At 53.2% G+C, this 20,552-nt stretch overlaps 9 protein-coding genes across 9 annotated transcripts; 4 read left to right on the forward strand and 5 right to left on the reverse strand.

Annotated features, from left to right (window-relative positions):
• Positions 1-31: 31 nt before the first annotated feature.
• PV08_07620 (uncharacterized protein) lies at positions 32-1,483 on the reverse strand (the record flags this gene model as incomplete). The annotated part of the gene is made up of 1 exon (XM_016381949.1): positions 32-1,483. One exon carries the CDS (start codon positions 1,481-1,483, stop codon positions 32-34), a length of 1,452 nt encoding a protein of 483 aa, XP_016235051.1.
• A 1,268-nt stretch (positions 1,484-2,751) lies between these two features.
• Positions 2,752-5,511, reverse strand: PV08_07621 (uncharacterized protein; the record flags this gene model as incomplete). Its single annotated transcript, XM_016381950.1, has 1 exon — positions 2,752-5,511. The coding sequence occupies one exon, from the start codon at positions 5,509-5,511 to the stop codon at positions 2,752-2,754; it is 2,760 nt and encodes a 919-aa protein (XP_016235052.1).
• Positions 5,512-7,017: 1,506 nt separating this feature from the next.
• PV08_07622 (uncharacterized protein) lies at positions 7,018-7,809 on the forward strand (the record flags this gene model as incomplete). Its single annotated transcript, XM_016381951.1, has 1 exon — positions 7,018-7,809. The coding sequence occupies one exon, from the start codon at positions 7,018-7,020 to the stop codon at positions 7,807-7,809; it is 792 nt and encodes a 263-aa protein (XP_016235053.1).
• A 568-nt stretch (positions 7,810-8,377) lies between these two features.
• PV08_07623 (uncharacterized protein) lies at positions 8,378-9,703 on the reverse strand (the record flags this gene model as incomplete). Its single annotated transcript, XM_016381952.1, has 2 exons — positions 8,378-9,551; positions 9,603-9,703. 2 exons carry the CDS (start codon positions 9,701-9,703, stop codon positions 8,378-8,380), a joined length of 1,275 nt encoding a protein of 424 aa, XP_016235054.1.
• Positions 9,704-11,304: 1,601 nt separating this feature from the next.
• On the forward strand, positions 11,305-12,903 carry PV08_07624 (hydroxyethylthiazole kinase; the record flags this gene model as incomplete). The annotated part of the gene is made up of 1 exon (XM_016381953.1): positions 11,305-12,903. One exon carries the CDS (start codon positions 11,305-11,307, stop codon positions 12,901-12,903), a length of 1,599 nt encoding a protein of 532 aa, XP_016235055.1.
• Positions 12,904-13,183: 280 nt separating this feature from the next.
• Positions 13,184-14,521, reverse strand: PV08_07625 (uncharacterized protein; the record flags this gene model as incomplete). The annotated part of the gene is made up of 1 exon (XM_016381954.1): positions 13,184-14,521. The coding sequence occupies one exon, from the start codon at positions 14,519-14,521 to the stop codon at positions 13,184-13,186; it is 1,338 nt and encodes a 445-aa protein (XP_016235056.1).
• Positions 14,522-15,617: 1,096 nt separating this feature from the next.
• Positions 15,618-16,507, forward strand: PV08_07626 (pyridoxal 5'-phosphate synthase, glutaminase subunit Pdx2; the record flags this gene model as incomplete). Its single annotated transcript, XM_016381955.1, has 2 exons — positions 15,618-15,868; positions 15,922-16,507. The coding sequence occupies 2 exons, from the start codon at positions 15,618-15,620 to the stop codon at positions 16,505-16,507; spliced, it is 837 nt and encodes a 278-aa protein (XP_016235057.1).
• Positions 16,508-16,588: 81 nt separating this feature from the next.
• On the reverse strand, positions 16,589-17,282 carry PV08_07627 (uncharacterized protein; the record flags this gene model as incomplete). Its single annotated transcript, XM_016381956.1, has 4 exons — positions 16,589-16,910; positions 16,958-17,002; positions 17,052-17,161; positions 17,217-17,282. 4 exons carry the CDS (start codon positions 17,280-17,282, stop codon positions 16,589-16,591), a joined length of 543 nt encoding a protein of 180 aa, XP_016235058.1.
• Positions 17,283-17,514: 232 nt separating this feature from the next.
• PV08_07628 (uncharacterized protein) lies at positions 17,515-20,447 on the forward strand (the record flags this gene model as incomplete). The annotated part of the gene is made up of 3 exons (XM_016381957.1): positions 17,515-17,838; positions 17,885-20,032; positions 20,142-20,447. 3 exons carry the CDS (start codon positions 17,515-17,517, stop codon positions 20,445-20,447), a joined length of 2,778 nt encoding a protein of 925 aa, XP_016235059.1.
• Positions 20,448-20,552: the final 105 nt, after the last annotated feature.

The following is a 20,552-nucleotide window of genomic DNA, read 5'->3' on the forward strand; positions in this document are numbered from 1 at the left end:
GTTCGCGATATTGTAGTGAACGCCCCAGACGTCAAAATACCGGTTGTTCTTCTGACCTACCTGGATCCAAAGACCAAACCCACCTCGCAAGGAACAGGTACACCACGACGCCAGACGCAACGGCGCACCAAAAGTACTCTCGGACCCACAATCTTGCATGATGATTTCGCAGACCACCACGGAACCTCGTCATCGTCGTCGCCGTCTCTGCATCGTCCGTCCTCGTCGTCGGCGCCGTCGCTGTCACGACTCGATCCCGGTCCATGTGGTCCCTAAGTTCCTGTAACCCGGACATACCCACGGCCAACACCACCGTCACACACGCGACGGGCAGTGTCAAAAACAAGAAAACCAGCGTCCGTCGATGCTCGCCCTCGTTGCGACCGTGGAGGAAAGCCGCGTCCCAGACGCAGGGGGTGGCGACGAGGCCCACACAAGACAAGAACAAGAGGGTGCACGCGACGTACACCTTTCTCCATACGACCATACGGATTCCGTCGCAGCTTTCGCAGCTTTCGGATTGATAGTTTATGGTTGTGGTCGCCGTGGTAGCAGTCGGAGCACCGCCACCGCTGCCGACGGCACCAATACCACGAGCACCAGCAGTGGCAGTAGCAGAAGCAGAAGTAGCAATGATCGTTCTCGCGATAAAATGAGTCTCGGCGGCGGTTCTTTCGACGCCAGGTATTGTCGAGAGCTGTGATGATCCAGCTGCTCCAGCTGCTGGTGTTGGCGACGCTCTATTCGTGTGCGTGGGCATGGGCGTGTTCGGGTTCGTAGTCGGCTTCGCGTTTGTGTCCGTATTCTCGTTCTCATTCGCATTCGCATTCGCCGTCGTAGTGGTGTTCGTGCTCACGTTTATATTCACGTTCGCACACCCGCGACTACTACCTCCACCACCACAATCACCACCACCACCAGGGACAGAAACAGAGACAGACACAGGAATCGGTACAGGAACTGGTGTCGCTCTTAGTCCCGACGTCAACGTTGAAACAGTTGTGGACGGTCTGCTGATCTGCGCAGATTCCTGCCGTTCCGCACCATCCTCTCCGTTTCGTCTACCTTCCCTCATCATTTCTTCCTCGGCATCCAACATTGCCTTGATCGCTTCACATTGTTTGTCGACTTCATCCAAAGTCTTTGTCAGTTCCGATATTCGTCGGCCCCTCCTCCTCCACCCCTCGCGGTTGTTGGTGTCATTCGTACTCGCTCCGGGGCTCGGGCTTTCAGAGCGACTCTGCTCTCCGCTTGAATATGGACCGGTCGGTGTATGGTATCCTGGAGTTGCATAAGTAGTGCAGCTTGAACTTCTTCCACGTTTCAAAAGCCAAGGACCGACCCGATCAGGTATGGTTCGAATTTCTTCAGCGCCCGGTTGCTGCTGATGCTGTTCCGGTGGTGATGTTCGCGTTGATGACGATGATGATAATTGCTCGACTCCTTCCAGACATTGGATGGCATCCGTAGAAGTTCTCGTCATGGTGAAAGGCAGGTGTTGTCGAATAATGTCAACATCAGTGTCGGCAAAGAGAAGAGCTTAACAGCAGCAGAAGCAGGGGATTTCAGATCAGTGATAAATACCACAAGACAACCAAAGCACAAGGTCCTCGTAACCAAAAAGAGCTCTCCGGAAAAGGCGAGACGAGGCATGAAGAAACAAAAGCCTGCAAAGGCTCAAACCACATCATGAAGCTCTCGACACATCTCATCGCTCCACACACCACCAGGCAAGCAACAAAACAACATGGCTGACAGAATCAAAGTGTTGAGATCCATGCGGTTGTACAACCTTGAAGCTCCGACTTGCAGGACACGCGACGGCGCATTAGTCTCTGCCCGAACATCCGCCATTCACAAGTGACCTGAACAAATCTGTGCCACATACTTGTAACAAATTCTTCTGTCAATCGTGGCACGCAAGACACGTGTCTCAAGCAAAGAAAGGGAAAGCAACCACAGACCATGTTCTGCCTCGCCCAACTCGCTTGGGGATTGTAGGTCGGACAATGAGGGTCTTCCCAAATCTACCACAAGGCGAAATCTGGTTTGAGAGAAGAAACAGACGTGACCGGCGTTCCTTTTGTACGAACATAAATGGACCACGAGAAACAAACTCATTTGGCATTTGGCTGACTGCATGACTCCGTAGCTATACCAATGGTTCGGAGATATATGACAGCACAGCCACAATGTTGGCGAGCCTGGGTTGTCTCTCAACCAGGCACCTCCGCACGGAAATAAGCTAAGTAGCACCAACCTCTGAAACCTAGATCGAGAGAGAGAGAGCGAGAGGACCTCCTGGAGAGTGGGTAATTGAGTTAGTAGAAGAGAAGCGATCATCAAAACAAAAATGTCCCCAGCCACGTCTCTGCCGAATGAATCCAACAAGGTTGAAGAAGGTTTCTCTCTGGGTGTGAACTAGGAAGAGTCACTTCCCTGATTGTATTCATACTGGCCTAATATGCAGCAAAGTCCCATCCGGATGAACGCCTTGCGCCGCTGAGCTTCCCTAGACCGGTATTTCCTTGCCCATGATGCCGATGCAAAGAAGACGCCCATCCCATGCGTTGTTCAAAATAATCAAAATCAAGTCGCTAGTCTTTCAAAACCTTGCAGGACCTCCACTCGGTTGACGAAGATACACTCCGAGACCATGGCAAGTGGTCTAGTCCCACCTCCGAGCCTCGTGTCGGGTTTCTTTGCCTGGTTCGAGGCTTTTGGTCTCCGCTACCTTTTCATTCAATGCGCTCAATGACTCGAATGTTCCAATTGTTTAACATATCTAACAAAGGCCTTTTTATGCACCATCCCTCGGTACTCACCTTCGTCCAGAACACAAATGTATCGCAAGCCAAGCTTCACAAAACATTGGTACACAAGATCCATGGGTGAATGTGTGTCTAGTGCCACTGGGGCAGGGTCGATGTATGGCGTCATGTCGATAGGAGTCGCGCTTGATTCCTCGTCTGGTTCCGAACTCTCACGTTCAGATTCGTACCCGGTCTCCTCGAATGCTTGCCAGTAGCGTTGATGGTTTGTGTTTGAACTGTTCTGCGATGAGAGCAGACACATTGCGTTATCCTCGTCTTCAATTCTGTCCAGTGCGAATTCGAGGTCCGGAGCTGGAATGAGACCAACTAAAATCTTGTCTCGAATGATGGGCAAACCGCCATCAAGTTCTCCTAGGTATTGCAGGCGTCGGAGCTTGGCTCGAAGATCAGTCGCCTTGACTAGTGGAGATATGGTAATGTCGATGACTTTGTCTCGTCGCAACCGAGGCGTGATATCTCCAAGTTCCGAGTCAAAGACAGGGCTGCTTCTATTGTCGAGGAACGGGTAGGAGTTCATATCTGTCAAAAGGTCGTAGATGCTCAAAGGCTCAACAGCGTCTGCTGTCCATTTCGCACACAACACTCCTAGCGAGAACGGTAGCACATGATCAAGGCTGCCTGTGAGCTCGAACAAGATGACAGCGAGAGTGACTGATAGGCGGGTCACTCCACACATAGTAGCGCCTGCAGCTACCAGGGCATACACGCCGGGAGTGACACAGGCCTCCAAGTCGCCAGATTGTGAACAGCCACCCCACAAGAAGAAATTCGGACTCTTCAGGACGATGTACTGCATGAGGTGGCCCAATGTGCGACCCATGAGGCCACCAACGACCATCGAAGGCACGTAAATTCCTGCAGGAACTTTGATACCAAAAGTAATGGTGGTGAGAAACGCTTTGACAACAAATGCAACACAAAGGTAGCCGACAACTGACAAGATCCCATCTTCTTTGGGGCACAACCCGCTAGTACTATCCTTGTTACAAGGGCTGGCCAGTTCCAACAGTAATTCAGTGACGGGGAGTCGCGTGTATCGATTCCAGAAGCTGATGAGGCCAGTGACGAGTGCCACCAATAGGACCTCTAACATGGGATGGCTTTTGATGAATTTTATTCTTCGAAACGTGGTGGCCCAGAAGCGAGATGCCTTTATAAAGAGGGCTCCTGCCAGTCCGCCTAGTATACCGAGCAGTGCAAAGTTGAAGAGTTCGAAAAAATTCCAGTCGGTCACATACCGGACCTCGAAAAGGACGATTTTGTTGGTCCCGTAGGGATTGAGAAATTTCAAAGATAGTGCTGCGACAATGCAACAGAAGAAGGTGCGAAACAAAGTCTTAGGAGGAAAATAATAGCTGACCTCTTCGAGGCTGAAAAGAACTCCGCCCAAAGGCGATCCAAAGGCCACAGCAACGCCAGCTGCAGCACTTGCAGAAAGGACCTCTCGTCTCTTGCCGTCATTTAGGTTGTATTTTGAGAACAAACGGCAAGCAATGTTGCCCACACAAGCAGCGATGTGCACGTACGGCCCTTCCTTTCCCAGGCTCATGCCTGAAGCGACGCTCAATATCAAGGCAACCATCTTGATCACGAGAACGCGCAAACCAAGGTATCCGTGGAGAACAAATCCGCTGAGAATGACCTTGACCTCGGCAACACCACTCCCTGCAGCAGAGTAGTAGACGTTCCCGGGGGCCAAGTCATTAGCATGAGTCTGTTCCGCTGCCACCTTTGCCTCCTGGTCGCCTTCATCGAAATTTCTCGTCCGCTCAGCGCTTAGGTCTTCATCGAATGTCGATGCAATGGTTGAAGGCACAATAGTCTTGGAATACAATGTGAGGAAACAGGACAGGGTTGCCAATACCATGCAGCCGATGACGAATGCCGCGAAATCAACCGACTGTTCGTCCACATCAGACGCATGAATAAGTTGAGACCATGTCCGCCACTGGTCACAAGTTCGTTTGCCGTCGCAACAACTGGCTCTTCCGAGATGCCATGCGTCTCGACAGAAGCCTCGTTTGAGGTCGAAGATGGCGGACTCGGTCACATCAACAAAGTAAGCGATCCCAGCGGTGATGACTCCGATCAGGGCAACCAGTATCCATCCTTGGGAAGAATCGTAGAGGAGCTGGATGCGGCCTCGAAGTCCTCTCTTTTTCTTGAGTTCTAAGACCCGGTATCCGTCGGCAATACTGTCATGTACCCAGTCGGTCGACGTGAACTGATCATACCACAGGCGATCATCTTTGGCAATGGATCCCATCAGCGACTGCTGAAGTTTAGGTGTCCGTAATCCCGAGTTCTTTCTGTTCCACACGGGGCTTGTTTGGCCGGACGGAAGGGCACTGTGAAACCTCCGTCTCCTTAGACTCCCGTTGAAGCTGTTCACCCTCGACAGCTGCCGCGAATGAGGTGAAATTATCGAGTTGTCTGCATACCTCCTCATGGCAGAGTGCATACTACCTCCAAGCAGTTCAGTGGTCTCATCAGGGGTGGAGGTCATGATTAGGGATGGATGTAAACGTCGCTCGACCTCGGGGCCAGATATCGAAATGGAGCGTCTGTGGTAGATTGTTGGCGAGGACGGGGTCGTTGCTGGGCGAGGGTGAACGGCGAAGTAGTCGACATTGTCCTCTTCGTTGGGGTCCTGAAAGGAGACATATGACTTCGGCATGGTGAAATTCAGGCAGATCAGGTTTGTAGGCAGGCACGAGCCTTGTATTGAGGATCCCTGCGAGGGAAACTGTACACGCGCAGACAGGAAGGTCCTGGCAACCACGGTGCTCCTGTCACAGGCAGACACCGCCCTGCCGTGGTCAATCAGCTGGCCATCAAGTTCTGGTCAGAGATCAAGAGGCTCGATGGCGGCCTGGTAATGTGTTGACTGTTGCAGTGCAACGACCTTGGGTGCGAGGGTCAGCAATCGCACGCGGGACTGCGGGTTTATGATCCCCCTGCGGTGTCACGGCGCATCTGTCGGGACAAAGGCAAGGTAAACGGAGCCGCAAACGATCTCGCAGGCGGGAATGGCAGACCTGAGACGGTGATCAGGTGGACTAGGGCCGTGTTCTTCTAAAACATTCGGTATATCAGATGACGAGGATGCGTGAGAGTGACGGGTGATCGTTGCCAGTTGATAGGAATGGGCATTATGCCGGCAGCCAGATGGCGTCCCGCTAGGAGGAGTCAAGTGTCGCTTACAGGCGACGGACAGTCGCGTTGGGTCTGCTCGATCCACGCATCGAACATGTCAGAGAGACAAATGAGCATGAGGGGGAGATGTGAATGGTCTATGTAGCCCGGACAAAGCCCACAGTAGGTGTTGCCGACAGGTTTGGACGCGTGCTTCGCTCCTTGGCTGGGGGATCCTCGAGCTCTTGTGTAAAGGTAAAATGATAGACGGACACTTTCGAGTCACGTACCTCGGGCAATAAGATCCGGGCCATCGTATGCACCCTGACGACGCCCTGCAGATGAGAACAAGGGTCCTCGACGCACTACGCGCACTACTGCTACTACACAATACATAAGGATGCAGACAGGGTCCGAGAACCATCCGGAACAAAGCGAGCTACGATATACGTGCAGTAGTATGATCATTGAGCAGGGGAAGATAAAACCCTCGAAGAAACATCGGCATACCAGATACATTGTGATTCATGACGCTTCGTAGATGTGGCTACATACAGTACGCAGTGCGTTCAGATCCCGGGTATCAATACCCTGGCGGGACTATTGTTGTATGTGTTACAAAATAATCAACACACCTTTGAATGAACATGGTGCTGAGCTGCTCTACACCACCTAAAAGGGATGAAGAAGGCGTCAAAAGAAATTAAATGGTCTGACAAAGGCGCTGGGCCCCGCGTTCACCTTGTCCTCGTATGGAACCCAGACGCACAAGGGTCCGTCAGACAGAAACAATCGATCAATGCATGCTTCTTCAACCCCAAGCTACGGAGTACCTCCATCCATCCACCTTCGCCCCAGGTCAAGGATACTACAGTACGAGGACTCGTAGTCAAAGTACCGTAAACAGGGACCTATACACCACGACCTCGGGATCCCTCTTCAAAACACGATACTCTCCTCCCTCTCATACAAATCCCTTCCTGTTCTCCTCCTCCCCGTCTATTTCCGCTTCCCTGTATCTTTAAACCGCTCCCCTTCCTCCGCCACCATGTCCCATTCACCCTCAGCATCCATCTCCAGGCGATCACAAACACCACCCCAACAGTACCCTCAATTCATACTCTTCGGCGACTCGATAACGCAGTTCAGCACCTCAGGCCTCCTGTCGCCGTTGTCGGAACGGTACAACCGGTGCCTCGATGTCCTCAACCGGGGCATGTCAGGGTACACGTCCCGAATGGGTCTGGAGGTCATGCAACGCTGGTTCCCAGCGCGACCGCCGTCCGATCACACGCCGCAGGTGAAGTTGATGACGGTATTCTTCGGCGCCAACGACGCGACCTTGCCGGGCTGCGCGCAACACGTCCCCCTGGACGCCTACCCAGGCTACCTCCGCGACATCGTCTCACACCCAGGCGTCGCGGCGCACAGGACAAAGGTCATCCTCATCACCCCGCCGCCTGTGGACGAGTGGCAGCTCGGCGTCGACGAGCGCACGGCGGCGAACACGCGCGCCTACGCCGCCGCCTGCCGCCAGCTCGGTCGAGCCATGGACCTCCCAACGCTCGACCTGTGGACGATCTTCATGACCAAGGCTGGCTGGCGCGGAGACGAACCACCGCAGCAACCCCTGATCGGAAGCCTGGCCGCGCCGCGCAACCAGGTCCTGGCTGATCTGTTGTCTGACGGCTTGCATTTCACTCCTCGGGCCTACCAGATCGTCTTCGACGCCCTGTTCGCTCTCATCCGAGACGAGCTGCCCGACTATGTGCCTGACAAGTTGCCCTATGTCTTTCCGGACTGGAAGGACCAGCTTGGTGCACATTCTGGTTCATACTGACCGCGCCAGGGGCCGCGCACAAGGAGACAAATCTACATATCAACCCCGTTCGCGAGCAGCAAGTGAAAAGTTTACCCTTGCTTCTTCTCGGCGGAAAGGCGCCGCAGGAGATCTAGACGTGGACTTCGTTAGAACTGGTTGCTACGTTTACTATGATAAGGCCACGACGGCCATGTATGTACGAACACAGATGGTACGGTGGTATAATTTGCCATTTCTGGACTGGACGCAATGGATGCCAGAAGCGCAGAGTCCGGCTCAGACGAACGAAAGGGTTGTCGACTACGTAACAGACAGAAATATTAACCACGGTAGAAAAGTCCTATACAAATGACTGGATTGAAGGTTCTACATACACTATCTGATCGATGTCGCCTGATACGAGACAGGCAATACACCTGACCAAACAAATCCAGTCCATCCTTCAATCGAGAAAAGAGTGACTGAAAGCAAATTCAAGGAGAGTCACTAATGCCGGAGTAGAGTGCTGGAAACATACAGGAGACAGCCGAGATGACTGGAGCGATAGAGTTGCCTGTCGAAGAATGTTGGATAGCAGAGGCATCGCTTACTCTTCATCACTCTCCTCATCGCTGCCATCATCGCTCTCGGCTTCATCAAGCCATTGCAAGAACTTCTCGGAAGCTTGACGAACCTTTCGGCTAGTGCTGATGTCAACGTACTTCTTGCTGGCCTTTGCACCCCACGCTTTGGCTACCTCTTCGCTGAGGAGATCATGCTGGTAGTAGCCCATGAGAATGGCGGGAATCTGTGGGATCAATTCTGGGTGGTCATTGCCGACGAAGCGCTCGGTGCCACCCAAGAAAGCCTTCATGTGTTTCTCAGATTCGCCGATCATTGTCTTCAGCATACTGGCACGAGCGGGGATTTGCTTGACGATGTTTTCATCAAAGATGGTCTGAGCGAGAACAGTCAGAGTCTTGTGCTTGCTCTCGATGCCCAATTCTTTAGCCTTCTTGTAGATTTCCACATCGTCGACAGCATTGACAGAGCCTTTGGCCTTGGTCTCGTCGATAATCCAGGTACCGAGCTGATCATAGACATTGGTGCCGTTGTCTTCGCCGTCTTCATCTTCATCGAATGCGAGCGAACGCTTCAGATCAGATGGGAGCTCCTTGGCACGAGCAGCAATGGCCTCGGCAGAAGTATCAATGGCCCATTCTTCTTCCTTGACTTCTCCGTTGATGCCTTTAGCATCAGCTTGGATTTGCTTGGTGAACTCGTCGTCACTGCCAGCCGCAATCTCGTAGTCGGCATCGTCGGCATCTCCTTTGTCGGAATTGGAGTCTTGGGGGCTTCCACCGTTCATGGAGCCGTTCTCTTGACTTTCAGCCTTGGCCCTCTCACGACGAGTCATCTTTTCCTTCTTTGTCTTTTTACCACCCTTTGGTTCGTTTTTGAGAATAAATCCGCTCAATTTGTGGCGCAAATCAACATTGGTACGTTGACCGCAGGCCTTGCAGTCTAGAATGATGTGACCGTCCTTGATGTTGATATCGGTCTCCGGGTTCTTGCAGGACCTGCAGAGGACGAATCTGGAGATGAAGCCGTCCAACGAGTCTTGCAATTTGCCCGCATCGTGTGCTCCATTGATGATCCAACGATCATCTTTTGGGTTGGTGTTGGTTTGAGCACCGAGTTCGAAGCCGAAGTATTTGATCACATAGGCTGGGGGACGAGCAAGGGAAGCCGCCACGCTGGGAAGGTTGGCTACCACGGTCCTGTGTAATTTGTCAGTATACGAGCGTATTCACAGCTGGGCACTGGCTTACTTGATTCCATTGCCTTTTCCTTCAATCTTGGACTGCAGGCGCTCCATTTTGTATCGATAGAAGGGATCGGTAACATCCCGACGAATATTGATGGTCGCCATTTTGAGCTGAGTGGAAGTGGATTTTTCTCTTTAGAATATCGAATTTGATTGTTGAACCGAATTTATTGGTGTTTGGGGGCGGTGGTGAAGAGCAAAGAGACAAGGGATTCTCTTTTCAAGTGACCAGACATGCGTGGAATTACCACCTGGTAAGGATATTTGACATGAAGAAAACGTTGGGTAGGTGTTGATGGTCTATCAACCATAACAAGACCTTGTAGGACTACAAGGGTCTCTGCTTGCCGGAATTATGTCCAGCTTTTGCTTGGAATTGGTTTTGGAGGAGTGAAAGACTGCTCGATACATGAACAATCCGGCGAGATGCGTTTGACAAGGACTCTGGGTTCGGTCAGGTTCAATGGATGAACGGCAGCGAAAGGTCGTGTCTGGGGAGTCGAGGATCGTCGTCGATGAAGCGAGCTTCACAGGGATAGATCGATGGTGCGTTGATGATAATGTTGATGATCAGGAGAAGCCTACTGACAGAGGATTCTCGCAAATTCACTATGTAGTAGTGATGGTGAAAGCGTAAGAAAAAGAAGGAAGAGCCAGGAAAGAGGCGAGGTCAGGATTTTAGGCGCAGCTTACCGAGGACCTTGGGTGCGCTAAGTGAGCAGGATTAGGCCTTGTCCACCAGGCAGGGAAAAAGGCTGTGAGGGGGAGGCAAAGCGAAGGCTCCTTGATTGTCGTACGGACTACTGCGTGTTGTTCTCCGGAGTTTGTGATGGAGTCAAGGCGTCATCTCTGACTGGGTGACTGTGCTTCGGGGACGCGGTTCAGAGCAAGGAGAAAAAATTTCAAATTTCGAGGCCAGCGCGTTGTGGCAGCGAGAAAGCCGAGGGCGAGCAGCGAGAGAAGAGCGAGAATGGGGTACGCGTACCGCCGTAACTAGCTGCCTCTGGGTGACTGGTTTTGAGCCCCGAGTCAGCCTAATCAGACTTTGCTAGGTAAGTGACAGCCTGCGCAGCGCCCCTGGAGAGTCTCGTTGGCGCCTAGAGAACCCCCTTCCATCACCGAACTGCGCCCTTCTGGGTCCGTCCGAAGCCTAAAACTCAACTACGCCTTGTGCACTTGGTGAGCCTCACTTCAACCCTTCGCTGCGTACTGGTGGAATGGCAACGCTGCAGCCTGGAACTTCGTCTCTGGCTGCATGAGAACGCTACATCAACTCGCGCCGCCAAATTCACCATCTGCAAATACTGAATATGATGCTTGTAGCACGAAGTGCATTCTGAGTACCACTTGCTCGTGATACTCCGTAGAAGCCACTTCTATGCGTTGCGGACGTGAAGCTTTCCCCCTCGGACTGACTCGACCCAGGCATGACACCATCGTCACACATATCTCGGTCTTTTCATTTTTCCCCTCCTCGAGTCGGCCATTAGGCTATCTTGAATGTCCCTCTCCGTGCGAGCATCGAAAGGGATGTCGACCGAGAATCCGCTTGCTCCGCCGCGTGACACAGAACATTGACAGGAGAAATCAGTGAGACTGACGGAACCACAGGACGAGTGAGAATGACTCCATGACAAGCTGATTACAGAAACTACATATTCTCAGCATCTGCGACGAAGTACGCAGGACTGCTACAGTTGCGAACAATGGCGCCATCTAAACAGTCCCGTATAGACTGGTCTCTATATCTAGTTACTGATTCCACGCCTGCCATTCTCGGCGACAAGGACATTGTTCACGTTGTGGAACAGGCTCTTCAAGGAGGAGCCACTGTTGTCCAGTATCGAGACAAACATGCCGACACTGGTGTGATGATCACAACCGCCAAAAGACTTCATGCAGTCACCCGACAATACGGTGTGCCCCTACTTATCAACGACCGCCTCGACGTCTGTCAGGCCGCAGGAGCTGAAGGCGTGCACATTGGCCAAGATGACATGACATGTACCTCTGCTAGAGCCATTCTCGGAACGTCGGCCATCATAGGACTTACAGCCTCATCGGTACTCGAGGCCCAGAAAGCCATTGCGGATGGCGCTGACTACCTTGGTATTGGGACGACATTTGCCACCCCGACCAAGACAGACACCAAATCCATCATCGGCACTCGCGGTCTCCAGGAGATCCTTGCAGCTTGCGACACAGGTACAGAAAAGTCCATACCATGCGTGGCAATCGGCAGCATCAACGCGAGCAACGTGCAGAGAGTCCTCCATCAGTCTGCTCACGGCTCGAATCGTCTCAACGGCGTCGCCATCGTCAGCGCCATCGTCGCCGCCCCAGACCCCAAAGCCTCATCCCAACAACTCTGTGATCTGATAAGGACCGCTCCAGAGACATACTACGCCGCCGTTCCACCAAGCAAATTCCCGTCACTCATCACAGATCTCAACACCTTGCTCTCTCAAGTTGCCCCCATCGTTAAAACGCACTCCACATCCTCCGTGCTCTGCCACAACATGACCAACACAGTCGTGCAGAACTTCGTAGCCAACGTCTGCCTCGCGACGGGCTCATCACCCATCATGTCCGAGATAGCAGTCGAAGCCCCCGACCTCGCGAAGCTAGGCGGCTCGCTCGTCGTCAACATGGGCACCGCGTCACCTGAAAAGATCAACAGCTTCATCGCAGGCATGAGAGCCTACAACGCTGTCGGCGGTCCGGTCCTCTTCGATCCCGTCGGCGGAGGCGCAACGTCCCACCGACGCGAGACAGTCAAGAAACTCCTGACGGCAGGCTTCTTCAGCGTCATCAAGGGCAACGAAGGAGAAATCGGAGCGGTGGCTGGCACGTCCAACGTCCAACAGCGCGGCGTAGACTCAGGCCCGTCCACATCCACGCCATCGGACAAGGCGAAGCTTGTCAAGGCTTTAGCCCAGCGCGAACACTGCGTGGTCCTCATGACGGGCAAGACGGACTACCTTTCCGACGGAACGCGGACTGTCGCCATCAACAACGGCTCGCAGTACCTGGGCAAAATCACGGGCTCGGGATGTGCCCTGGGCGCCGTCGTGGCAAGTTACCTCGCCGTGCATCGCGAAGATAAATTCCTGGCTGCGCTGGCGGGAATCTTGCACTACGAGATTGCGTCGCAAATGGCAGAAAAGAGAGAAGATTGCCAAGGTCCCGGGACATTCATCCCTGCGTTTCTAGATGAATTACATCGCTTCGGCCGGGCTGTCTCCGAGGACCACAAGGTCGACATTGAATCGTCGGCACGTGTAGAATTGGTACAAGGCGACTGACTTGGGTTCCATATGTCAAGCAGGAAAGGAAACGAACAGATACAAGCATCGAGAAGGTACCTATGACCGAACAACATAGATATAGACATGACCAAAAACAGAGCACCGGGATCCATTGCTTGATACACCTCGTTGGGCATTCTCAGAGGCCGAGTTGCTTCCCTTTAGATACTCGTCATAGGTACTAGGTATTTGAGAATCGTAACATCGTCAGTCTATCCAGGTCTATTGAGAATGCGAGGGGCAACCTGTCAGCCTCAAGCCCAAGCCCGAGCTCAGTCTACAGTAGACAACTACACCGACCCTCGGCGCAGGGCCTGATGTCCCGCTCGATGTCCAGCCTGATCCACCTTCTACCCTCTGGGCGGTCCAGTTCGCGCAGTCCCCTCGTGGCCGTCGCGATCAGAAAGTCCTCGTCGTACGCGACAAGCTCGATGTCCACGTCGTCGACCCGGTCCCCACGGAACAGTGTCGTCACTCCCCGCTCCGCTTTCTCGGGCGTCGTCCACTTTTGCGCCTCGTGCAGCAGCTCATCAGGGTGTAGGTGCGCATGGTTCCCGGCTTGGGCGTTCGGTGCAGTGTTTGCGCCACTTGCAACACTGCGGCCACGATTTCGCTTGCGCTGTATGCGCCTTGCCTTGATCACGGCGTCCGGGATGGCCGGCGGCACGACGTCCAGAAACTCCAGCTCCCTAAGCCAACTTGCCAACAGACCCTCGCCTACCATTTTGATATACGCTTCCTTTAGTGCCCAGTAGGCGTAGAACCGGCGGAGCTTCTGCTCGATGGTCTTGGCTTCTCGGCCTCGACCCCCCTGGGCGGTGACGGACGTGTAGACGTCGCCGGCGGACGAAGACGAGTCACTGCTGCTGCTGCTGCTGTAGTCGCCCTCCTCACGCTCCGAGACGGGCATGTGGACGGGTGCGAAGCGCATGGTGCGACGCTCGCGGTCCGAGAACATTTCGGCGAAGATGTCGACCCATTCGTCGAACTTGGCCTGCGTCGTCACGTCCTTGGGCGTGCGCTTGTCTTCGTTCGTGCACGCTATGTCGACTCCTAGACGGACCTGGCCGTCGCCGAGGGTCGGCATGTGGTGTCCCGTCAGACTCAGTTGGTCGAAGCTGCCGGTCGGCGGCGTCGGCGAAAGCGGCGTGACCTGGGAGATTGACTTGGACGGGGCGGTGGGAAGCTGTGCCGTGGGGGTCGTGCAGCCCAGGATGGCCACGAGACCTGCTTGGTGGGACACGTTGAATTCGAGACCTTTTGTCTCGGACGGCATGGGGTCGGAGGGACTCGTGGTTTGCCTCGTCCAGAGTTCAGGTGGTTCCCAGTATGGCCGCTTGTGCGGTGCCGGTGTGCGTGAGATACGAATGTCGGACCAGGGCATGCCGGCCTCGCGGTGGATGAATGTGTATTTCAACAGGGCGCTTGCTAGGGACATGAATCTGTCGGCGGGTCGGAGGAAGCGGGTTATCGATTCCTGTTCGCTGAATTGTAGTGTCGAGAGCAAAGGGAGGGATTTGGGTGACGCCGTGACGAGGGGTCGGGTGTCAATGTAGAAGCGCGTCATGGCCGACGGGTGTTTTGGGGGTGGGACAGGATGAGGCGAGGCAGACATCTTGTCGAGATACTCCGGAAAGGCTTTTCAACGTGAGTGTGGTCTAAAGCGATGGTGCTGAGTCTTGATAACAGTGCGGTTGACTTCTGAGGATGCCGTTGCTTAGGTGGACTCTTTTGCTGTGTCGCTCAATGTGAAGACAATGATGTTCAGAAGATAGTGAGGCAGATAATACAACCGGTCACCGTCCTGAGGAAAGGATATGCTTTGCAAGTTGTCCGACGCAAGTGGTGAGTCGGGTCAACCGTGTACAGCCCAGGTACATCGCTTTTGATGATAGGGAATCCGTCGCCGATGGTACCTCGTTGATAGAAGGATCGTCCTCCTTCCCGGGTGTTGATATCGCCAGGATGATATCCACTGGCCAAGCCTACAAAGGCGTCGGAGTCTGAAGTCTTCAAGAAGAGAGTCTGCGGTTCCTTACGGAGAAGCGAAAGAAATGGTTCCCAGGGCCGACGGGTCTTTCAAGTAAGAACTTCGACAACATGAACAACTATGAGAGAGGAAATCACTCTGCTGGGATCCACCCTCAATCTCGCTGGTGGTGTGTTTATGTCTAGTCAGGAACAGCAATCATGTTGTGATATTAGGGGAAGATCAGGTGTAGATGTGCCTTAATATAGCACGCCCGAAGAATCCGAGATTCACGTCCTCCGTACGAGTAAGGCCTTCTGCTACGTAAGATGATTGACGGGGCGATTGATCGGTGATCAGTGATGGATGATGGAGATTCCACAAGGCTGACCACAAATATTGCCCAAGACAATGTCCAAGGGTGCTTTTCTTCGTTCTACAAGCACCTACATACTGCGCGGCATGCTCTCTACCATCCGTAGATACGCGGATAATGTATGCGCGGTCGGGTGTAACAAGGCGGAAGAAATATGCTTTGCTGAACAACCAATGACACACCCCAAGGCGGCGGCAGAATATTTTTCGCCTCGCAGGAGCGGAATCTCGTATCAATCCCGATTACTCGTGAATCATACAGAGACTCAACCTCTACATGAGCAGCAAGAGATAACGCATATAACTACACTCCCAGGCGCCGTTGCCGATACCGTCATCCCATCGATAAGCATCCCAAACACATGTTATGCCGATGACACTTACCGTCGGTGTCCTGGCTTTACAGGGCGCCTTTCTCGAGCATCTGATACTGCTCAAACGAGCTGCAAGTCATTTACACAGCCAAGGTCTCACGGCCTCCTTCGACTTCACGGAAGTAAGGAACGTTGAGCAGCTTTCCCGTTGCGATGCATTGATTATCCCTGGTGGCGAGAGCACAACCATTTCCCTAGTGGCAGCGGAGTCCGGGCTGCTGGAGCCTTTAAGAGACTTTGTCAAGTATGCTATATCCTTACCCATCGTCCGTGGATACTAGGCTAATCATGGTCCAGAGTTGATCGGAAGCCAACCTGGGGAACATGTGCCGGGCTTATTCTGCTATCTGAGGCAGCAAATGCCACCAAGAAAGGAGGCCAGGAGCTCATCGGTGGCCTAGATGTTCGGGTGAACCGCAACCATTTTGGGAGACAGGTCGAAAGTTTTCAGGCCGACCTGAACCTCCCATTCTTGAAGTCGGAGGAACCAGTGTCAAATGAACCGTTTCCAGGAATCTTCATCCGAGCGCCGGTTGTCGAAAAGATCTTGCCTAATGTCGAAGGTGTTCAGAAAGGAGAACAGCAAGTGGCTCAAACCGTAGTTGCCCCGTCCAAATCTGCCAGAGACAAACAAGCACGGCAAGCAATGAGCTCGCACGTTGATGTTATGGGTGTGCTTCCAGGTCGGCTTAAGAAGGCAACGGCCGTTGGGGCTGAAGTAAATGCTGGAGAAGAGGTCGGCGATATCATTGCAGTCAAGCAAGGCAACGTCTTTGGGACGAGTTTCCATCCGGAACTGACTGCCGATATTCGAATACATGTTTGGTGGTTGAAACAAGTCATGGATGCAGTCGGAAGAAGTCCTGTAACCGGGTCGGCGTGAACAATACCAGAGGCCGGTATGCTGTAATAGATCGCATCCTGTGGTTCGGCTTGTATAGCGAGAGAGTTAGACCCTAATGTTTTATCGTCCACTGCCATATTCTTCCTCTTCTTTCCTTCGTTCGGCGTCAATGGCTCTGCCGTAACCTCCTCGTCCAGGATCGAATTCGTCGCGATATTCGTCACGAACCTGTCCACCAGATTTGCCGCGACCAAATTGTCTTCCATCTTCGAAACCCGCATCCAGATCGGTCCGAATGACTCGTTCGTCTAGTTTGGTCCCACCAATGTATTTCATGCAGTCAAGAGCGTCTTGATGCGTATAGTACTCGACGAAGCAGAAGCCGCAGGGCGTTTTTTGGTACCGATCGAGGCCCATGATCAGACGCTTGATCTCACCGCATCTGGAAATTGTCAGCAATGAAACGTTGGAAGGCAGACTGTTACGTACTTTGAGAAGAGCTCGTGGATCTGTTCTTCGGTCGTGTAGAATGACCTGATCGAGCCATTAGTTCGCAGCCGCTCACAAGGGCCAATATACGCACAGATTGCCAACATATAGAGTGGTCGCGTCTTTGAGCAGGTCGTCCTCTTCCGGCTGTTTGCCTGCGCCGTCTCTGTCGTCTGGCTGGTCTCTGCCATACTTGCGCTTCTTCTGCACACATTGTAAGCTCGGGATCGTGGCAGACAGGACAGATAGCACTACGAACCCTTCCAGAATAATAAGTACTAGGCCTGTCTAGCCGTTCAACGGTTGAGCGCGTCAAAGCAGCCATATTGCGTTGATATTCGATGTGATTTTGCTTGTGGAGGAATGGAAATGCGGCGACGGGTGGAAGTGGCAGAAATGATGAGTTGCGGCGCGTCTCTCTAACGCGAAAAGACCAAAAGGACGCTGCACGATTGAACTACAACTTTTTACCACGACTACACTGTACTGTCTTTCCTTGAGGCCCTCTCCGCCCATGTCTTCCTCGATCCGTCGATAAATCATACGGCGACTCTAAGATGCCGAAAGTCATCGGTCACACTCCTCCCTGGCTGTCTCGCCCATCGGCCGGTGCAAAGGTATTCTCAGACCCAGCACCTCAATCGCCGGCTTCACCCTCAAAACGGTCCTCCTATCTTGGTTCACCTGCTTCCACAGAATACCAAGGTCCCAGAAGGCTGGTCGCCAGCCGTGGCACAGAGATATTCACGGTCGTGGGCAACAAAATAAGATGGGCAGACCTGTCACTAATCAAAGATGAATGGGAAGAAAACGCTCACTCTGGGCATAGTCGGTTTGGTCTATCGCGATCAGTAGAATCTGCTACAGAGCAGGTTTATCGGGTATGTCAATGAAATGGTGTGCTTGCCCTACGACTAACTATGTCAGACTCTCGATGTGTCTATTTATTACCAGATTCGACAGATTGTCACCTCTCCCTCAGGCATCTTTCTCGCTATAGCTACCGAACATACCGTTCATATCGCAGCGTTACCGCCTTCTTCTAGACTTCGAGACCAGGACCGATCCCCTATCAAGCTGAAGACATTTCAGCTGGGCCCAACAATCCATGTCATCCCAGAATCTCCTTTAGCATCAGTGCTCTGGCATCCCCTCGCGTCTTCGACCGCAAGCACGGACTGCATTGTGACCGTAACTGCAGAAGCAGCTGTAAGAGTATGGGAACTTGATAGGTCGAACAAATGGTCATTCGAACGCCCGGCTCTAGCAATTGATCTCCGGAAGCTGGCCGATGGAGTGTCTTGCGATCAAGACTTCGAGCCCTCGGGATTTGGTAAGACCAAGGGGTTCTCTGTTGATGATTTCGACATGGAGGTGTCGGCGGCTTGCTTTGGTGGCCGAGGCAAGGATGACGAGGATGCGTGGGCAAGCATGACTCTTTGGACGGCAATGAGGAATGGTGATATATACGCCCTGTGTCCTTTGTTACCTACCAAGTGGAAGCCAACGTCCACCACTATTCCCTCTCTCTCAACCAATGCCGTTTCTCGCATGGCCTCCATCGCTGGTGAGCATGCCGACATGGATGAACGACGAGCTGCCGATCAACAGTACGAGTGGGTGCAAGAGATTGACAGCGAAGAGCCGCTGCTTCTCGATTCCACGGATAGCTTGGGTGAGTTTGAGGTACGCCTACGGCCACAAAATCCAAGTGCGATTCCTCGACTTCAAGGTCCGTTTGCCATACAGCCCGAAGACGACGCGTCGGACATTGAAATCTCCGACATCTACGTCTGCCCAGCGACCATTGATGAAGGTGATCTCATGTCTGGTGAAGACGATGATGATTTTGACCAATTCGCATCCCATGGCGTTCCCTTCACCACTGTCTGTGTAGCAACCACAGATAATGAGGTGTGGTTTGCCATTGATCTCGACGGAGTGTCTGGGCAGTGGCTCCCTAAGAAGGGCAAAAGTACCTTTGGTGTGCCAACCCCCGACACAAAGGAATTGACATTGATTGATACTTTTGCGCTCGACGCCGAGGCCGACTCTGCATCGAACTGGCCAATGCTTACCGGAGATATTGTCAGCAGCTACAGCCTGTTCCTGACAACATCCAAGCACATCTATTCTCTGTCCTTGAACGACTGGACAACCCACCTGGCTGCAGAGATGACAGGAACTGGGAATGTCGACCCTGGAATGAGGACTAGACTCGAGACAGCCTGCGAAACCCAAGTTTGCATCACTGACAAGGTGATCAGTACGAACGACGCGACGGAAACACTGTCGGCACCTACGATAGTGGACGATATGTCTTTGGGATACCTCCTTCTGACTGCAACCACTTCTTCAGCCTACTCTGTGTTCTTCGATCAAGCTCACCTGCGGGCATCCACCTTGGCATTGTCTTCTCCGGAGCTCACGACGACCTCATCCAGTCGGCAGCTCGCAAGGATATCGCCCTCCGAGGAGAATGATGTCGAAACACTTCCTACAAGATCGCCATATGTTCCCGCAAAGATCTTTTATGCCAACCATCTCTATCCCATAGAACAAATGAAGCAGCGGCTCCCTCCTACGCTGAAACGTGCTGTCATGGACAAGCCTATGCGTCTCAGTCCGGCAATGCTGGAGATCATGACGGTCACGCATCGTACCGTCAGTGCTCAGTCCGTCGAACTTGAGAAGGCGGCCGCCGAACTCTTTCGTCGCTGCGAGCGGTTGCGCGAAGAGCTGCTGAGCCAAGTGCAACAGATGAGCGAGCTGGCTCAGCGATTGCAGCACCTCCGATCAAGCGAAGAGGTCGACGAGGACGGCACCGTTACGGCGAAGAAATCTGTCACCACCAGAATTCAGGATGCCCAGAATCGGCAGGCAAAATTGCTTGCACGGTATGAGGCATTGAGAAGGAAGGTGGGACGAGTCGGTTCCGCCAAGCGGGAACTGAGCTCCAAGGAGAAAACGTGGATCGAGGAGATTGATGCGCTGAGTCGTAACGTCGGCGTCGGTGTCCGCGAGGATGGTGATGAGGAGCAAGCAGGCGATAGACTGGACAAGAGATTTGACATGGTACGTCTTTCCACACTCGCCAGCGCGCGCCCCTTTTTCCTTTTGCCTTTTTGGATAGTTCCCTTTTGAACTTTTGTCTCGGAAACTAATCATTTTCTCCGTTTGGCAGGTCAAACAATTCTCTCGCGAGCTCCTGGAAGAAGGCAAGCGCGTCATCGTCGAACAGGCTCAAGCAGGAGCAGCTTCTTCAGAACCCTCGCAACAGCCTCCAATGTCTGCGTCCGTATCGACCATCAGGTCAGGTACTTCGGCTTCTGGCGCAGGTGCGGGCAGCAGCACGTCTTCGACGTTCGGCGTATCGAGTCGACTGCAAAAGGAGAAAATCGCAGACGTCATGGCCATGGTCGAGCGCGAAGGCGCCGTCATCGATGCCGTCATGAAACGTCTGGATCGCTTGAACGTCGAGTACACCTAGTACGTGTACTTGTCCTTGCCGGAGGTCGTTGAGCGCCATCGCGACCACCTCGGAGGAGGGAGGCGTTTGATGGAGTACTTGTCGGTGTAGATCGATAGATAGGTA

This window comes from Exophiala spinifera, assembly GCF_000836115.1.
Source record: "Exophiala spinifera strain CBS 89968 unplaced genomic scaffold supercont1.5, whole genome shotgun sequence".
NCBI classification, from domain to species: Eukaryota; Fungi; Ascomycota; class Eurotiomycetes; order Chaetothyriales; family Herpotrichiellaceae; genus Exophiala; species Exophiala spinifera.